The 19,373-nt window shown below is 40.8% G+C and overlaps 1 protein-coding gene across 1 annotated transcript in view; it reads left to right on the top strand.

Moving 5' to 3' along the window:
• Nucleotides 1-1,699: 1,699 nt before the first annotated feature.
• LOC107863849 (glutathione reductase, chloroplastic) overlaps nucleotides 1,700-19,373 on the top strand; it is a gene marked incomplete at its 5' end in the record, with an annotated part of 33,625 nt that continues 15,951 nt past the window's right edge. Inside the window, 10 exon segments of the mRNA XM_016710017.2 lie at nucleotides 1,700-2,144; nucleotides 4,453-4,678; nucleotides 4,763-5,041; nucleotides 5,142-5,318; nucleotides 6,251-6,304; nucleotides 6,418-6,566; nucleotides 6,794-6,857; nucleotides 6,926-7,096; nucleotides 7,184-7,318; nucleotides 7,684-7,773. Of these exon segments, the coding sequence (XP_016565503.1) occupies nucleotides 1,774-2,144; nucleotides 4,453-4,678; nucleotides 4,763-5,041; nucleotides 5,142-5,318; nucleotides 6,251-6,304; nucleotides 6,418-6,566; nucleotides 6,794-6,857; nucleotides 6,926-7,096; nucleotides 7,184-7,318; nucleotides 7,684-7,725 (1,668 nt within the window). The 3' untranslated portion in view covers nucleotides 7,726-7,773.

Genomic DNA, 19,373 nt, shown 5'->3' with positions numbered 1-19,373 from the left:
TACTCCACAGGCTACCTAAAGTGGAAAGACTAGCAAGAATGGGGATACATGTACCTGCTACTTGTATGTTCTGTAGGAATATTGATGAAACTCATGATCATCTCTTCAAGGAGTATATTGTCATTTGAAAATTGTGGGAAAAATTATTGAATTGGATGGGAATATAGAGAAGTGTAGGTGATGGGACAACTGAAGTAGAATGAGTTGCACAATAAGCTAAAGGGAGATCAGCAAAAGGCTCCATCATCAATCGTGTGTTTGCTATGGTAATCAATACAATATGGAGAACTATTATACTTATCAGATTCCAAAAAGGCATCTATAATGAGAACCAGGTCTGTAAGGAAATTGCTATCCATATTCATATCCAAAGACAAACATCCGTACTTGTTCAATTTATCTCTTTCAACTTGGATCCCATGAGACGGACCTTGGAAAGTTTTAATATAGGCAGGAGGGATTCACAGATCTTCCAGATATAGAGCGCATAGGGCTTTGAACCCAAATACATTACCTACCATGGAAGTAAACATGTTAGTAACTGAACCTTCTTCAAAAAGGTCTAAAGGGTAAGCTACATAAGCAATATATTGATCTTTTTCTCCAACAATGATTTTTTTAAGATTCTCAATTTTGCCTTTTTTGATCCATACTTTTCGTTGGTCAACGACCAACTAAAATGCTCTATACTTCTTCACTACTCGTACAGGCTTAACGGAGTTAAGCTGTATTGAGAGAATCATTTTGTCTCAATCAATCAAGAATGCCTCAACTAGATAAATCATTTATTTCATACTGAATCTAGCGCAGATCGTCTCCAACCCACTTGAACAATTTGAAATAATCCCATTGATTCCTATGAAAATAGGAAACTTATATTTCTCATTCACAAATCCATCTTTATTTATGCTACTAACTCTTAGTTTGGTCCTGCCAGAAAATAGGGACCTTCTCTCTAACATCAAGCTACAACACCATGAAGATGTCAATTACTGATTGCTTAATTTTTCTCTAAATGTATTTTTATTGTAATGGCTATGCCAGTCGACTACTAGTCTGGATTCCCTAGTTATTAGGTGCAATCATAGTACATGTAAGTTTTTTGAATCTTTATGTATGAGAAATAGGGGGCCGACCCTGTTTGGAGCTTGTAAATATCTTTGGTGAAATAAAATTGTTTATTTACCATTTTTTTTTACTATATTATCCTTTGAATATAATAAATTTAATATCTTGAAAAATGTATTGAGTGCTATAGAATTTGATAGGAAGGATAAAATAGGTAGAAGAAAATGAAATTATCCGTTGTTTTTTCAAACTGAAGAAATATTATTGAATATCTATTTTTAATATAATGGATAAATATTATTAGACAAAGGACTAATATTTTATATAGTAATTTAATGATATGAATAGTATTGGAAGAAAATAATAATAAATTTTTCTTAATTTCATGAATTGAATTAAAAAATTAAAACTTTTTTTTTAATAAAAAGGTCAAATAAAATGAAGCTGAGAGAGTAATAATTTTGTATAAAAAATGCAGATAAAATTATTTTATTGTTTGACGGAATAAAGTGGGTCAATTTTCAGAAAAGAAATAAATAAACAAAGCTGCGGAGAAGTGAAGTCTGAACCGCGCTATCTTGATAGATTTTGAGAATCACAAAAAAAACAGAGACAAATTCGCAACTGCCGTCCTATATATATATATATATATATATATGCTACGTCTGTCACCACAAAAAACACAGTAAACAAAATCATTCCATCATGGCTACATCTTTGAGCACACCAAAACTCAGCACAACTCTATCTTCTCCAACTTTCCATTCTCTTTACAAAACCAAATTGTCTAATTTTTCTCTCTCTAAGCCTCTCCTGTACAATTGTGTGATCAATCCTCGTAGCCGGGCATCATCATTATGTTATGGCCGCCGTTTTGCCATTACTCGTGCTGAGACCTCTTTCACCAATGGTGCTGAACCTCCGAGGCAATATGATTTTGACTTGTTTACTATAGGTGCGGGTAGTGGTGGGGTTAGGGCTTCTCGTTTTGCTTCTAATTTTGGGGCTTCTGTTGCTGTTTGTGAGCTTCCTTTCTCTACTATTTCTTCTGATTCTACTGGCGGCGTTGGTGGCACGTGAGTTTCTTTCTCATTATACCTTCTTTTTTTTTTTTACTTGGTAGTGAAAAGAATGTATCTTTTGTTTTGTGCTATTGTTATATTGGGAATTGTGTGGAGCATTATCGAGAAAAAATTGTCTAATTATAGCGTAATCATCCATCTTATCTGTATCGAATATGTTTAAAGCCAAGTGTAATACTGTTATTGTTTTATGATGCACCAACGATGTGACCTAGTGGTCAATCAAGTAGGTTGAGGATCCTGAGGTTTCGGTTTCAAATCCCAAACCCAAATCCCAGCAGAGACAAGCATCAGGCGATTTCTTTCCATCTGTCCTAGCTTTAGTGGACTAAGTTACCCGGTACACGGGAGGATGGCAGAGTGGGAGGTGACAGGTATCACGTGAAATTAGTTGAGGTGTAGGCAAGATTGATCGGACACCACTTTTATCAGAAAAGGAGCTATTGTTTTATGATATTGTTGCCAAAGTTTCTGAATTGCCAACTGGATGAGTCATATGATTCCTATATGAAGTCAGACCATTAGATTTAGTAGGAAACGTTTCATCTCTACTATGGAATCCAGGATCACTTCATGAATATGGGTTCCAAAGGATCACTTCGTGGAAGGTCCTAATATCAAATGTCTTGCATAGCTGCTCTAGGGAGATTGAGATTGTCTTTGGGAAGCTAGACTCTTACTAGCATTAATAAAAGATAATAATCTGTACAGTAAGGTTGTAAATGCTTGTGATGTTAACATCTCTTGTTACAATTAGAGTGCAAAGAAAGTTCGGCCCAATAGTTCGCCAGTCCGCCATGAGATGATATAACCTCCTTTGTACTTCAGTAATACCTGATCCAAAGATAAAAAATGGGGAAATGAAAGGAATCGACTTAGGTGAAAGAATATGCATGTTGCATATATGTTGGATAGTGAATGATGTTCATATTATGTACACAAGGTCCTTTTATGTCTATGGGGCTAACCTTTATCTGAACAACTTCCTATTGTACTCCGAACTGTTCTCTAAAGCTCGGCTTATTCTAAATTATATTGTGGTAGTTGGTTGTCTCCTTTTCACGTCAACTCACCACCTTGATTCCACGTTGGCTAACCGCCTTCACCTTCAACTGAAGTTTTCTCCTCCTATTTTCTACGAAGATGCAGTTACTTGATGAAGTCATTATACCATATGATGACATGGTCAGGCATGGAAATTATTCTGTCTTATCCAATCCTTTGAGATGGATATTGGAATTTCCATTTATACCAAGTTCTTACGAATGCTACAAACCTAGTGGTTTTGTCGGGCTTGTTTCGTATCTGACAGATCAAAAAGGTCATGGTCTAAGTTAAGCAGGTGAAGAAGAACCTCAAATTGTTCCTGCTCTCAAAATTGTGTTGACAGATGGAAGATTTTCAAAGGAAAATCAAGAACTTTTTCGATTATTATGGAGTTGAGATGATAATGTTGTTTGAACTATGAAAGATCACCGAGAATACTCCTCTCTCCGAAATAATGCTGGAGTTTGATGGTCAAATACCCCGTCGATTGAATTACCCGGTAATTGTATTAGTGGTAGGTACCAAATATCCTCTGGAATTATCGAGGTGCTTCCTGGACACTATGGTTATCAATTTTTCTTTTTTTTAAAAAAAATAGGCGTTTTAAGTCACAATAATAGCTTGGATTGGCTATTGGTGAATTTCTTTGTGCATTTGCATAACTTAAAATAGCTCATCCTTTTGGTTGTAACCTCTCGCAACATTCACTTTATGCTAGTATTTCGATAATGTTACACTTCATCTGTTGAAAAAATGAGTCATAGAAATCACTATTTTCTATCTTAAAGTATCTAAATAATTTTAGAAAGTCATAATCGAAGAAAAAATTGTGTGATTCCCTCAATCCTCTCCGTTTCATTTTATATGACTGTATTTGATTAGGTATGTAGTTTAAGATATTAGTTGACTTATCTATTGTATTAGTGACATTGGAAGAAATATATTAGTGACATTGTATTGGTTGACTTTTTTTTTCCTTGTTAAAAAATATTGTAATATTTGTTGAAAAGCTAGTTTAATAGTGAAAAGTGAAAACTTCACATCAAAATTAAAAATAAGGATAGTTTAATATATTGAATTCTTGATAATTGTGAACGTTGTATAGAAATAGAATGGTGTCAAACATTTTGGGACATCCCAAAATGAAAAAGAATGTCATATAAATTAGAAGAAAGGGAGTAATAATTTCATATGAAGTGTGACATAAACAATATTTTTTCTATTAAGTAGTCATTTATTTTTTTCTCTAATAAAGGTGTGTACTTCGGGGATGTGTACCCAAGAAATTACTCGTGTATGCATCAAAATATTCTCATGAGTTTGAGGAGAGTTGTGGTTTTGGATGGAACTATGAGGCGGAACCTAAACATGATTGGAACACCCTCATTGCTAATAAAAATGCCGAGTTGCAGCGCCTCATGGGGATTTACAAGAATATTCTGAAGAATGCCAATGTTACTCTGATTGAAGGGCGAGGAAAGGTTAGGACATGTTACAATTTAATTATCATGCTCTTTAATGCTTCCAGTTAAAGCATATTACCATGTGTTTGACTGTACTTTCAGGTTGTGGATCCTCATACGGTGGATGTGGATGGTAAACTCTACTCGGCTAAGAACATTCTAATTTCAGTTGGCGGCCGCCCATTTATCCCAAACATTCCTGGAAGCGAGTATGCTATAGATTCTGATGCTGCCCTTGATTTGCCAACGAAGCCTAACAAAATTGCCATTGTTGGAGGCGGTTATATTGCACTTGAATTTGCTGGAATCTTCAATGGCTTAACAAGTGAGGTCCATGTTTTTATACGACAAAAGAAGGTTTTGAGAGGCTTTGATGAAGAAGTGAGTCATTTATCCATGACATGCAGAGCAGATTTTGTTAAGTAACTTCTCTCATAATCCAAAATCTTGATGATGAACTCAACTTCTTTTGTACATGCAGATTAGGGATTTTGTTGGTGAACAGATGTCATTGAGAGGAATTGAGTTCCATACTGAGGAGTCGCCTCAGGCCATAGTCAAGTCAGCAGATGGCTCATTGTCTTTAAAAACTAACAGAGGAACAGTTGAAGGTTTCTCTCATATCATGTTTGCAACAGGGCGAAGACCAAATACAAAGGTTTATTATGCTTTCTGTTGGTAGCTTATCACTGATAGACCTCATAGGTTAATGCAGTTAATTGCTAAGGGGTTTTAGTTCAATATAAACGTGGTTTGAAACCTTATGGAGGAAGAGCATGGTGACTCCTCTAGCCAACCACTCCCTACCCCCCAAAAAAATTGGCTATATTAGACCCAAAATCCTGCCATGCCTGTGAAAGAATGAAAGCTTGCTCTTATCACATTTACAACAACAACAACATACCCGGTATATTCCCTCAACGTGGGGTCTGAGGAGGGTTAGTGTACGTAGTCCAAAAACCACCACCTCAGATGTGAGGTAGAAAGGCTGCTTCCGATAGACCCCTAGCTCAAGACAAAACAATTTATAGAAGACATAATATAGGGACAAGAAACAATAGGTATTAACACAACAAATAACAACTTAAACAAGATTACCACACAGTAATACTACAAACGATCTATCCGACTCAACAAACATCACCAACACTCTAAAACAAGCCTAGCACCTATTGCTGCTAGCACTAAAACATCACCAACATTTAGTGCAGTGAAATACGAAGATACTCCAACGAGAAGAAGATCTCTTATTGCACCTTCTTTTGGGCTTGCTTGCCGACCCCCTCTTTGGGTGGTGTGAGATTGTCGAGGCCAGTCAATCCCCCTTTTTTTGGGGGGGTGGGGTGGGGTGGGGTGGGGGGTTGAAATGCTAAAATTATTTGGTTGGACTGGTGATCCTGTAAAATTGGTTATTTTGCTTCTATATATGCATAAAAAATAGTTTTAATCATGCATAAATAGTATAATTTTCCAACAAGGGGGTTCGGATCCCCCTTGCCCAAGGGTAGCTCCGCCCCTGGTTCCTTTGATTGGATATTGAAGTTGTAACCACCAGTTACTTAAGTTTCTTTTTGTTTGCATACATTGCAGAATTTAGGATTAGATACAGTGGGAGTGAAAATGGCAAGGAATGGAGCCATAGAGGTGACTGCCTGCCCCTCTCTCTCTCTCTCTCTCTTTTTTATTCCCTAATTTGCTTGAACTATTTAGTGCATGTGTTCTTGAATGAGAGTTTCATTTGCAAACTGTTTTTACAGGTTGACGAGTATTCTCGTACCTCAGTGCCATCAATTTGGGCAGTTGGAGATGTTACTGATAGAATTAATTTAACTCCAGTTGCTTTGATGGAGGGAGGAGCATTGGCAAAAACTATTTTTGCTGGTGAACCCACAAAACCCGATTATAGGTACCTCTTCTTTCTTCTGAAAATTCATCTGATGACTTAAAAGTAAGTTTGATAAGCACTAATGCCGATTAGTCCAATAATTTTCAACTACAAATGGGTACAATGTGCTTTAAGATCTGTAGTTCTACCATGTGAAATGCATAAGTTCTTACAGCTGAATGTTTGTTTGTTTAAAAAGAAACATCTATAACTGCTCCCTGATCTGAGTGCTCTTTTCTCCCAAATAGGAATGTACCATGTGCTGTATTTTCCCAGCCACCTATTGGGATAGTTGGTCTGACAGAAGAACAGGTATGGTAGCGAGAGCTTGTGAGTTGACAATTAAATTTTATGGTTAATGATTTGAATTGTTTTTCCAGGCCATCAATGAATATGGTGACATTGATGTTTATACAACAAATTTTAGGCCATTAAAGGCTACTCTTTCTGGTCTTCCAGATCGGGTTTTCATGAAATTAATTGTATGTGCAAAATCAAGCAAAGTTCTGGGCTTGCACATGTGTGGAGAAGATGCACCAGAAATTGTACAGGTTGGAATTTCTCTTTAATTCTTTGGTGCGTATTTCAGATTGATTATAAAATATGTGTAATATTTTTTGTCATAATGAAACTTCCAGGGATTTGCGGTTGCAGTCAAAGCAGGGTTAACCAAGGCGGACTTTGATGCCACTGTGGGTATTCACCCTACAGCAGCAGAGGAGTTTGTCACCATGAGAACCCCTACAAGGAAGGTTCGAAGCAGTCCATCTGAGGTTTGTCATTTACCTGTGATTGTCATGCTTTCATCCTTGTAGTTCTTTTGTTATAGCATTTGTGTTGAAACAACTTTCACTTCAACGTCTCTCTCACTCTTAGTGAAACTGAAGTCTGAAACCAGATAACTTTATCAACCAGTATGCTCGTAATTAGGACCGTACCTCTATTGGACTGAATATCTCTCTTTGATGAAGCAAATGATCAACCTCTTTTCTTCTTCTTCTTCTTCTAAATAAATGAGACCAGTCTTTAAAAAAATTACTTCTCACTCTGTGAAAACTTTAATAGATTTTGATGTCTTAATTTTAAGTCATGCTCTTTTCTTCCAGTGAATAGGCTGTGCATGTTGTCATTTCTCCAGGGTAAGGCAGAGCACGATACTAAAGCTGCAACAGGAGTTTGATGTGCGGCAATAAAGGCTCAGTTTGTTAAATGACATAGAATACATGTGGTAAGAAAGGGTTCCTTCTGTAATGCATAAAAAGGAACTGTTCATAATTTTGCATATTCCTTGTGTCTCATATCCTGTCGTCTTCTTAGGCGCTTCTTATTTATGCCACTTAGATTGTCATCGTTAGCCACCGTCCTCTTGTGGCCATGTGTCATGTAATTCAAGGTTGAGTGCATAACAACTACCTTCATCTCTCAAGTTAAGGAGAAACATGGTGACCACTACATGATGACTGTAGTTTGTATTTATTTTGCCGCCAACGTTCTTGGCTATATTCAATTGATGTACTCTCAGTTGTGAAGTTTGAGTTGAGTTCACAATTTAGAAATTTTAGTTTTGTAATTAATATTCATTGTGGCAACATAAATAATCCAATAACATAAATCTTGACAGAAGTATTAGATCTTTTGGATCATTCTATATGCTGTAACATATGCTGTAACAAATGCTTCTGAAGCACTCAAGGGTGTGGCCTAGTGGTCAATGAAGTGGGTTGAAAGCCTGAGGTTTCAGGTTTGAATCCCAGGGGAGACAAAAAGCACTAGTCTTGAAAGCCTGAGGTTTCAGGTTTGAATCCCAGGGGAGACAAAAAGCACTAGTCTTCCCATCTGCCTAGCCTTGGTGGACAGAGTTAATTCTTTGACATTATCCCTACTTGGTTTGGTCTGTCAAATTGTGTATGATCAAATAAAATGTGAGACTTAGACTGGAAACTGTGGGGTTAATTAGTTGTTCCATAACCTTAGTAGGTTCGCCGATGGATCAAGGCTGCAAGTCTCTAATGACCAACGGATATGTATATGTGGAGTTAAAAACCTCAAGATGTTTGAAGCAGTAGATTGAGGAATTTATGCCTCTGGTAATTTGCCAGTTTGTAGTGTTTCAATCAGGGATTATGGTTTTATGAGGATATGGATGCAAAGTTCAGCGGGTGGATGTGGGATATTTTAACTGGATAACTCTTTCATGATGCATATAAATTAAGTGTTCAAGTTTTTGGTATCTTTTTCTATTTCTCTTGCAACTGAGGTGATTGTTGGTGTCCAAAATTCTTACAACTCCTTCAGCTCCAGCTCCAGCTTATGTGACACTGTTTTCTTACTAGTTTGTTTAAAAAAAAGAGTGACATATTTCTATATTTGGAAACAAATTAACTTCAACTTACTTTTTTACCTTTAATGTGAAGCTTTTGTAGCCTTACAAATGTTATGGCATGTTTCAGATCACAAGTTTCAAAGGCTTATAGCCACACAAAATTTATGTCATGTTTAAGATGACAAGTTTCAATTTTTTTTTTCAAAAGTCCATGCCTAGTCAAACTATGTCACGTAAATTGGAATGTAGGGAGTGCATCGTTCCAATTTGTACGACCTTAGGAATTAGCCTTGCAACTTGATTGCACTCATTGTCATTTTGCTGTAGCAAGAGTTCGCTTTTACAATTTCCTTTATCTATTCAACTGGCTTTGAACCATATATGAGATGGATTATATGGCGTCCTAAGTTTGAAGTGCTCAATATATTGACAGTTGATATCACTATGATGAAAAAAAATTGTACCTTAAAACCCTGTGTGTGAAGATTATGCCAGGCCATGGGTTAGTTTGGGGTCACTTGTGACTCTAAGCTCCATGTTACTACTAGGGGGCAGTTTAGAGTCATGACAGAGACCAAGGAGGACTAGTAGGGACCGGTGGGACCCCATGTATATTGGACTCTGCTCAGCCAATTCAGTATGTAGTATCTTTTCTTTTGTTTTTAGGTAAGTAAAATATTATTTACATACCAAAGTGAAACATTACAACATTAGACATAAACGCCCTAGTCCCTGGAAGCATCAACGTAACATCCTAGTTCCTACCCATATTAACTAAAACCATGCGCACTAGGTTGGGTATCTCTCCATATGCAGCATTTTCTATCACAGTTTTGTCTTGATAATCCCTCTACAATACACCTCCTGAGCTATTATTCGCACAATATGACTGCTAGTATGTGATCTATGCTGAAATACCCTCAAGTTCCTCTCCATCCAGAAGTGGTAAACTGTTGCAGCTAAGCAAATTTTGTATATGTGGGAAGTCCATAGAGCTGGTGAAGATTCTTAGGAAGAGAAGGATCAACCTTGCGTGTGTCCAAGAGACCAAGTGGGTAGGGTCTAAGGCTAGGGATGTGGACGGTTACAAGCTGTGGTACTCTGGGAGCGACAGGCGTAGGAATGGAGTTGGCATCTTGGTAGATGAAGAGCTTAGAGGTCAGGTAGTGGAGGTGAAGAGGATCAACGATAGGTTGATGACTATCAAGTTGGTCATTCGGGGGTTTACCCTGAACGTGTGTAGTGCCTATGCGCCGCATGTGGGATCGGAGGGGGAGGAGAAGATGCGGTTCTGGGAGGCCTTGGAGGACGTGGTGAGAGGCGTGCCCAGTTCGGAGAAGATTGTGGTAGCAGGGGATTTCAACGGGCACATCGGGGCGCTACCGGGAGGCTTTGGGGATGTGCATGGAGGTTTTGGTTTTGGGGAGAGAAATGAAAAGGGGGCGACCCTATTGGAGTTTGCGAGGGCGTTTGGGCTGGTGGTGGTGAACTCGGGCTTCCCGAAGAAGGACGACCACCTGATCACTTTTCGGAGCGCGGTAGCCAGGACCCAGATTGACTTCTTGTTGCTTAGGAAAGGGGATAGGGCGCTGTGTAAAGATTGTAAAGTCATCCCGAGTGAGAACCTTTCGACCCAACATAGGCTCTTGGTTATGGATTTGGGTATGAAGAAGAATAAAAAGAGGAGGAGTAAGGAGTGTAGACCGAGAATTAAGTGGGGCGGTTTGACGCCAGTGAATGCGTGGGAGATAGGGGAGAGGTTGGCGGGAATGGGGGTGTGGGAGTGTAGGGGGGACGTGGATAATATGTGGGACAGGGCGGCAGCGTGCATCAGGGAAAATGCAAGGGAGGTGTTGGGTGTTTCTAGGGGCCGGGCCGGACATCATCGGGGGGATTGGTGGTGGAATGAAGAGGTGGGGAAGAAAGTGGAGACCAAGAAAGAGTCGTATGCTAAGTTGGTGGAAAGTAAGGACGAAGAAGAGAAGCGGGTAAACAGGAAAGAGTACAAGCTAGCAAGGAAGGAGGCGAAGTCAGCGGTCACGGCAGCTAAGACGGCTGCTTTTGAGAGCTTGTATGCAGGGTTACAGGGGAAAGGAGGGGAGAAAAAGTTGTTCCGACTCGCTAAGGCTAGGGAGAGGAAGGGTCGTGACCTCGATCAGGTGCGGTGCATTAAGGGGGAGGACGGTAGAGTGTTGGTGGAGGACGGCCACATAAAGAAGAGATGGCAGTCGTACTTTCATAGGCTCTTGAATGACGAGGGGGACAGAGCTATTGTGTTAGGGGAACTGGAGCACTCAGGGGAGTGTCGGGATTTTAGCTATTGTAGACGTTTTAAGGTAGACGAGGTTAGACAGGCAGTCCGCAGGATGCGAAGGGGTAGGGCGACGGGGCCGGATGAGATACCGGTGGAGTTTTGGAAGTTCGTTGGAGAGGCTGGGGTAAGGTGGTTGACTGCATTGTTCAATGAAATTTTCAGGACAGCAAAGATGCCCGAGGCGTGGAGGTGGAGTACCATGATCCCCCTCTATAAGAATAAGGGGGACATTCAGTGTTGCAATAACTATAGGGGGATTAAGTTACTGAGTCACTCTATGAAGATCTGGGAGAGAGTGGTCGAGGTGAGGCTGAGACGGATAGTGTCTATCTCGGAAAACCAGTTCGGATTTATGCCCGGCCGCTCGACGACGGAGGCAATTCACCTGGTACGGCGGTTGGTGGAGCAATATAGGGAAAGGAAGAAGGATTTGCACATGGTGTTCATCGACCTAGAAAAGGCGTACGACAAAGTCCCCAGGGAGGTGCTTTGGAGATGCTTGGAGGTGAGTGGAGTACCGCAGGCATATAGCAGAGTAATTAAGGATATGTATGAGGGAGCGAAAACCCAGGTGAGGACGGCGGGAGGAGACTCAGAGCATTTCACTGTCCTGACAGGATTGCATCAGGGATCTACTCTTAGTCCCTTTTTGTTTGCGCTAGTAATGGATGTGTTAACGCGGCGTATCCAAGGGGAGGTGCCGTGGTGTATGCTTTTTGCAGACGATGTAGTCCTGATAGATGAGACGCGAGGGGGTGTGAACGACAAATTAGAGCTGTGGAGGCAAACTCTGGAGTCTAAAGGGTTCAGGGTGAGCAGAACCAAGACAGAGTATGTGGAATGTAAGTTTAATGACGTAAGGCGAGAGAATGAGGTAGTGGTGAGGCTAGAAGCGCAGGAGGTAAAGAAAAGGGATAAGTTCAAGTACCTCGGGTCCGTGATCCAGAGTAACGGTGAGATCGACGAGGATGTCTCGCACCGTATCGGGGCGGGATGGATGAAGTGGAAACTTGCATCGGGGGTGCTGTGTGATAAGAAGGTGCCGCCCAAGCTTAAAGGTAAATTCTATAGGGTGGTAGTCCGTCCGGCCTTGCTGTATGGAGCGGAGTGTTGGCCAGTTAAGAACTCCCACACCCAAAGAATGAAGGTGGCAGAAATGCGGATGTTGCGCTGGATGTGTGGACTGACCCGAAGGGATAGAGCTCGGAATGAGACTATCCGGGAGAAGGTTGGGGTGACTTCAGTGGAGTGTAAGATGCGGGAAGCACGATTGAGATGGTTCGGACACGTGAAGAGGAGGGGCATGGATGCCCCGGTCCGTAGGTGTGAGAGGCTAGCGTTGGATGGTTTTAGACGGGGTAGGGGTAGACCGAAGAAGTACTGGGGTGAGGTGATTAGGCGGGACATGGAACAGTTACAGCTTACCGAGGACATGACCCTAGATAGGAAGGTCTGGAAGACGCGAATTACGGCAGAGGATTAGGGCCTGTTCGGGTCGCTAATGTAGGGAGGTAATTGGTGGGGGTGTATTCCTGGTATGATTCCGTATTCAATGTTCTGTTCCGTGTTCCGTGTTCTATGTTTGTTACGAATCTGTGTGCTTTCCTCTGCTTTATATTCCTGCATTCCTGCTTTACTCTGTTTTATATTCCTTATGGCTGCAGTATCTATGTTATGTCATCTGCTTCTGTGCTGTACTATGTGTTTGTTTGATATCTCGTAACTTGAGCCGGGGGTCTTTCGGAAACAGCCTTTCTACTTCATCAGAGGTAGAGGTATGGACTGCGTACATCTTACCCCCCCCAGACCCCACAAAGTGGGAATACACTGGGTTTGTTGTTGTTGTGTATTTTCTAAGGCCCAAACCACTTCATCACTCCATGTGCATGACACGACCCGAACCAGGGCCTTGTCGTAATGGGCATATCAAGCCCAACAAGGATCGGAGATCGCCCCGCTATCCAATCCGACTAACCAACATATACCCTGAGTCGGATGAATTCCGAACATATAACAAGATAGAATAACTATCAACTCAAAGACTTTAGGATAGGTCCACGACCATGGCCAACCCAACCAAGTCTAACCATCCAATGCCAACCAACAATCACAACCAAACCGAAATAATAACTAAGTTGATATCCACACAATAATAAAATGGAACAATCACAAATCAAATAAAGTCATACGGTATCAGCCCTAATACCAATACCAATGCCAAGGCTGACACCACTGCCAACACTGCCCATACCAACCCATAGTAGTCTCACAAAGCCTCTGTCCGAAATCAAAACAACATCCAGTCGGGACATACCCCCGACCATAGCCAAAACCAATGGCCAAGACTAACCAATGAAAACATAAGAAACTAAAACTAGAAATGAAGCCTTTCGAAGTATGGACGCTCATCACTTCAAGTCAACACAAGATGTTCCCGAAGTCTGATCACTGATAGGAGGTGTAGTATGACCAATACTTGCATCGCGTGGGGATACAACATCGAAGACGGTTAGCGGTTGGAGCGCTAGCATGTAACTCAAGGATAAGGATAAAATAGTGCCAACAATTCCAAACCAATCAATCAATCCATATACCAATGCAATACATACATACACATATATATTTATACCATGCCAGGATAGGGAACAAGATTAACATGAACTTTGAAATCATTAACCTGAGCTGTGTAGCATGACCGTTATAGAACAAGGCAACCACAGGCTATATGAGCGCAACTCTCCCCTAGTTGGAAGGGCTCCAGTGCGTGTAGCCGCACGAACCAGAGAATATCCATATCCGTATATGCTTTTATGGAGGACTCGAACCTCCCGGCATAATCAAGGTGACTTAAGTACCAATATACTATTATGGGGGACTTGAACCTCCCATTCATATATTCATTCGGGGAACTCGAACCATCCGGTCATAAGACACCCGCACCTGCTAGTGCGGTTTCCAGTGTTATCCTTCGGACTCTACTTTCACGGCCCGGTTACACATCCCGCTTTAAAGCCCAATTTAAAACCATCATTCCACATCCATAACCATTAAGTCAATCACTTACCAAAGGCACCTCGTTGGTATCGTCATACCAACACTACTTGCAAGTATACCACATGTCATTACCATTATCAATTAACCATGCATTCATTTGACTTTAGGACTCGAACACATTGTCTAACAAAGACACTTGTTCAATCTTAAGTTTAGGGACTCAAACCCATTGTCTAACAAAGACATAAATTAAGTTAATATTTAGGGACTCAAACCCATTTAACAATTTAAACCACCAAGGTTACCATTTAGATCATTACATGGCCAATAAGGCCTTTGCAAAACCATTTACCAACCATTCATATCCATTAGGCCAATGCCTTAGTTCAAAACTTCATTAACATGTGACTAGTTTATTCTTTTAGGCATTTTCACACACACTTAGAGGGCATACTATTATCAAGGCCAAAATCGAGGTAAAAACCATCAAGTTTAGGGTAACCCATGACCTATTTGTTAAACCCCAATTACCAAACACCCATATGTGCAAATCATCACCAAAAACATGTATAAACACAAGTTAAACCAAGAGTAAACAATACTCAATCATATACAACAAAACCCTCAATTTTGGTTTTCAAAACCACCATTTAAGAATCATAATCACACTTTAAAACACATGATATTTGAGAACTAACAATGAGGGAAGAATCACATGCTTTATTCAAGAAGATTCATGGAAGAAACTTGACTCTTAAGCTTCAAGATGAACACCTTTGAAGAACCCTAGTCCCAATCTTCAAGAAAGAGTTTAGAGAGTGTTTGATCTTTCAATACTGGGTTATGAGGGTTCACAACATGTTTTAAGATGTGGGGACTTAAGGGTTTTGGGGTGGGAAATGTTCGGAATACCCTCAACTTAAAAGCTGAAAACTTGGTCGCCGGAAGGTATGACCCATCCCCCTAAATCGTACCTTAGGGTATGGGTGGTACCCTTATATCGTACCCTAGCATCATCTTAGATCCCCATACAATATACGACCATAAGGTTTAACTCGTATCCTAGCATACGAGAAGTCCCTTCTAACCCGTACCTTAGACAGAATGCACTAGGCTAAGTTTAGGACATCATATGACCTCACCATATACACCTCGTACCCTAACATACGAGAGGTAAGATATCCATTCGTACCTTGGACAAAAACCAACCAAACCATACTAATTTATATATGAGAAGAGAGACCTAAACTGTATCTTAGTATACGACAAGTATGCTCAAATCGTATGTTGTCTAGAAAACAAAAACTCAGGAAATTTTCAAAGGGTGAAAAGCCAAGGTGTTTCAATTCTCCCCTAGTTGGATCATTTGTCTTCGAATGACGGGTAAGGCAAGCACAAGCACGAGTTAGCACACCATGGCATATCAAACTAACCTTTAACTAAGTTAGAAAACAAAGATACAAGGAAATCTTCTTTAACAAAGTTTGAAACAAAAGTATGATGAACACATACCTTCCGCACAAATTCCAGGAGCTGAAAACAGGAATAGATACTTGGACTTCATGTCCTCTTCCGCTTCCCAAGTAGCCTCTTCAACCTTATGGTTCCTCTAAAGGACCTTTACCCGAAGCTACATCTTTTGTCCGCAATCGACAAACTTGATGATCTAAGATCTCAACCGGGACCACCTCATAAGATAAGGAATCCTAGATACCCAACCTTTCCAGAGGAACAACCGATGAAGGATCACTTACGCACTTTCTCAACATAGAGACATGGAAAACCGGATGAATGAAGCTCAAACTAGAAGGCAACTCCAACTCATTAGCAACAATGCCAACCTTCTTCAAAACCATGTATGGACCGACATACCGGGGATTAAGTTTCCCCTTCTTAGCATATCGCATTACTCCCTTTACGGGAGACACCTTCAAGAATACCCAATCGCCAACATTGAATTCCAAATCCCTACGCCTTACATCCGCATAGGACTTTTGACGACTTTGAGCGGCTTTCAATCTATCACGAATCACCTTCACCTTTTGCAAGGCTTGGTGAACCAAATCAGGGTCAAACAACTTACCCTCACCAACTTCATACCACCCAATAGGAGAACGACATCTCCTACCATACGCCGCCTCAAAAGGAGCTATACCAATGCTAGAGTGGTAGCTATTATTATAAGCAAACTCAATCAAAGGCAAATGGTTGAACCAACTACCACCATAGTCAATCACGCAAGCACGAAGCATATCTTCCAATGTCTGAATGGTCCTCTCCGCTTGTCCATCCGATTGCGGGTGGAAAGCGGTACTAAGGCACACCTTAGTTCCCAAATCTTTCTGGAACGACTTCCAAAAATGAGATGAGAACGGATTACTACGATTCGAAATGATAGAAACGGGAGCACCATGCAACTTTACAATCTCTGCAAGATACAACTTAGCATAATCCTCCGTCGAATAACTAGTCCTCATCGGCAAGAAATGAGCGAACTTGGTCATCCTATCCACAATGACCCAAATCAAATCACATTGATTTCGAGACCGAGGAAAACCAGTAATGAAATCCATGTTAATCACTTCCCACTCCCATTCGTTCAATTCCATCTCTTGGTACAAAACCTCGGGTCTCATGTGCTCAACTTTCACTTGTTGACACACCATATACTTAGCCACATAGCTAGCCCACATTTTGTTTCATATTGTTCCACCAATAGAACTCCCTGAGATCACGATACATCTTTGTAGAACCAGGATGAATAGCATAACGAGATTCATGAGCTTCGGCTAGAATCCTTTCCCTCAACCCATCGACGTCGGGAACATATAACCTACCTTGGTACCTCAGGATACCATCACCACCAATCACAAAGTCAACAACCTTTTGCTGACCCACATTACTCTTAATTTTCATCAAATCAGGATCCAACACCTATTTTCCTTTGTCTCAACAACAAGAGATGACTGCGATACCGGATGCACAAACACGCCACCATCCTCGGAGTCCGTGAGACGAACTCCAAGACTAGACAAACGATAAATGTCTTTCACCAACTCCCGCTTATCCTCATCTACATGAGCCAGACTCCCCATGGATAACCTGCTAAAAGCATCAGCAACAATGAGCCTTACTTGGATGGTAATGAAGACTACGCATATCGTAGTCCTTTAGTAACTCAAGCCATCTTTTTTGCCTGAGATTTAACTCTTTTTGAGTAAACACATACTGTAGACTCTTATGATTAGAAAAGATGTCAACATGAATCCCATAGAGATAGTGACGCCAAATCTTTAATGCAAATACCACAACTAACAATTCCAAATCATGAGTAGGGTAGTTTTTGTCATGAACTTTCAATTGCCTAAAAGCATAAGCCACCACCCTACCATGCTGCATCAACACACAACCAAGCCCAACACGAGAAATATCTCAATACACTATGAAACTATTATTACCCTCGGGTTGGGTCAAAACTGCAGCTGAAGTCAACTTATTCATCAATTTCTCAAAATTACCTTCTCACGCATCTGACCACAAGAATTTTCTTCTGGGTCAACTTAGTCAATGAGGCAGCTATAGTTGAAAAGCTTTCCACAAATCTCCTATAATAACCGGCTAAACCCAAGCAGCTCTGAATATCGATTGGAGTCGCAGGTCTAGGCCACTTCTTAACCACCACAACCTTTTGTGGATCTATCCTGTTCCCTTCACTAGGGATAACATGACCAAGAAAAGTCACAGCCTTCAACCAAAACTCACACTTGGAGAACTTGGCATACAAACGCTGATCCTTCAAGGTCTGCAACACAGCACAGAGGTGATCGACATGATCCGCCTCACTTTTAGAATAGACCAAGATGTCATCAATGAAGACAATGACAAACAAGTCCAGAAATTGACGGAAAACCCTATTCATCAAATCCATAAATGTTGCTAGAGCATTGGTCAACCCAAAAAACATAAATAGGAACTCATAGTGACCATATCGGGTCCTGAAGGCAGTCTTAGGGATATCCACTTCCCTAATCTTAAGCTGATGATAACCTGACCTAAGATCAATCTTAGAGAAACACTTCGTACCTTGAAGTTGATCAAACAAGTCGTCGATCCTAGGAAAAGGATACTTATTCTTTATGGTCACCTTATTCAACTGACGATAGTCAATGCACATCCTAAGGGAACCATCCTTCTTACGCACAAATAACACAGGCGCACCCCTAGGAGACACACTAGGACGGATAAAACCTTTATTTAAGAGATCGTTCAATTTCTCCTTAAGCTTTTTCAACTTAGCCGGAGCCATTTTATAAGGAGGGATAGAAATTGGACGATTGTTCGGAACAAGATCAATCCTAAAATCTATTTCCCTATCGGGAGGTACACCAAGAAAATCATCTGGGAAAACCTCGGAAAACTCATTAACCACAGGAACGAATTCCAGATAAGGACCTTCCGAGTTAGAATCTTTAACCCGGACCAAATGATAGAAACACCCTTTCGAATCAACTTTTAGGTTCTAAGATATGAGGTGAACCCCTATTTTAGGCACTAAAGAACCTCCTTCCCATACAATGACCAACTTATTAGGGGATTTGAACATGACCTTATGGGTCTGACAATCTAGGGAAGCATCGCACGAATGCAACCAATCCATTCCCAATATGACATCAAAGTCAACCATATCTAACTCTATCCAATCCACAAGAGTTTCTCTACTACTAACAGATACCACACTCCCCCATAGACTCTTTTAACAATCACAGAGTCACCAATCGGGGTAGATACAAAAAAAGGATCAGAAATAAATTCAGGACCAAAACCAAAATGCACAGTCACAAACGGGGTCACATAAGAAAGAGTGGGTCCTGGATCAAGTAAACAATACACATCACGAGAGAAAAGTTTCAACGTACCAGTTACTACATCGGGGGACGCCTCAGAATCCTGGCGAGACGCAAGAGCATATAATCGATTTCGGCCAGTGCCAATACCAGAAGCAGAAATAGATGCAAAAGCAGCATCCTTTAGTGCATGAGCAGATGAAGAGGCAATCGGAACCTTGTTCGCCCCAGAAGCCATTCTAGCACGATAGTCACGCTGCATGTGACCAATCTGACCACAATAAAAATACCTGTTCTTTCCATCCTCACAAAACCCATGATGCGACCACCCAGAAAATCTACAAAGAGGGTGG

This window comes from Capsicum annuum, chromosome 3, assembly GCF_002878395.1.
Source record: "Capsicum annuum cultivar UCD-10X-F1 chromosome 3, UCD10Xv1.1, whole genome shotgun sequence".
In the NCBI taxonomy this organism is placed as follows: Eukaryota; Viridiplantae; Streptophyta; class Magnoliopsida; order Solanales; family Solanaceae; genus Capsicum; species Capsicum annuum.
This window is presented reverse-complemented; position numbering and strand designations above follow the sequence as displayed.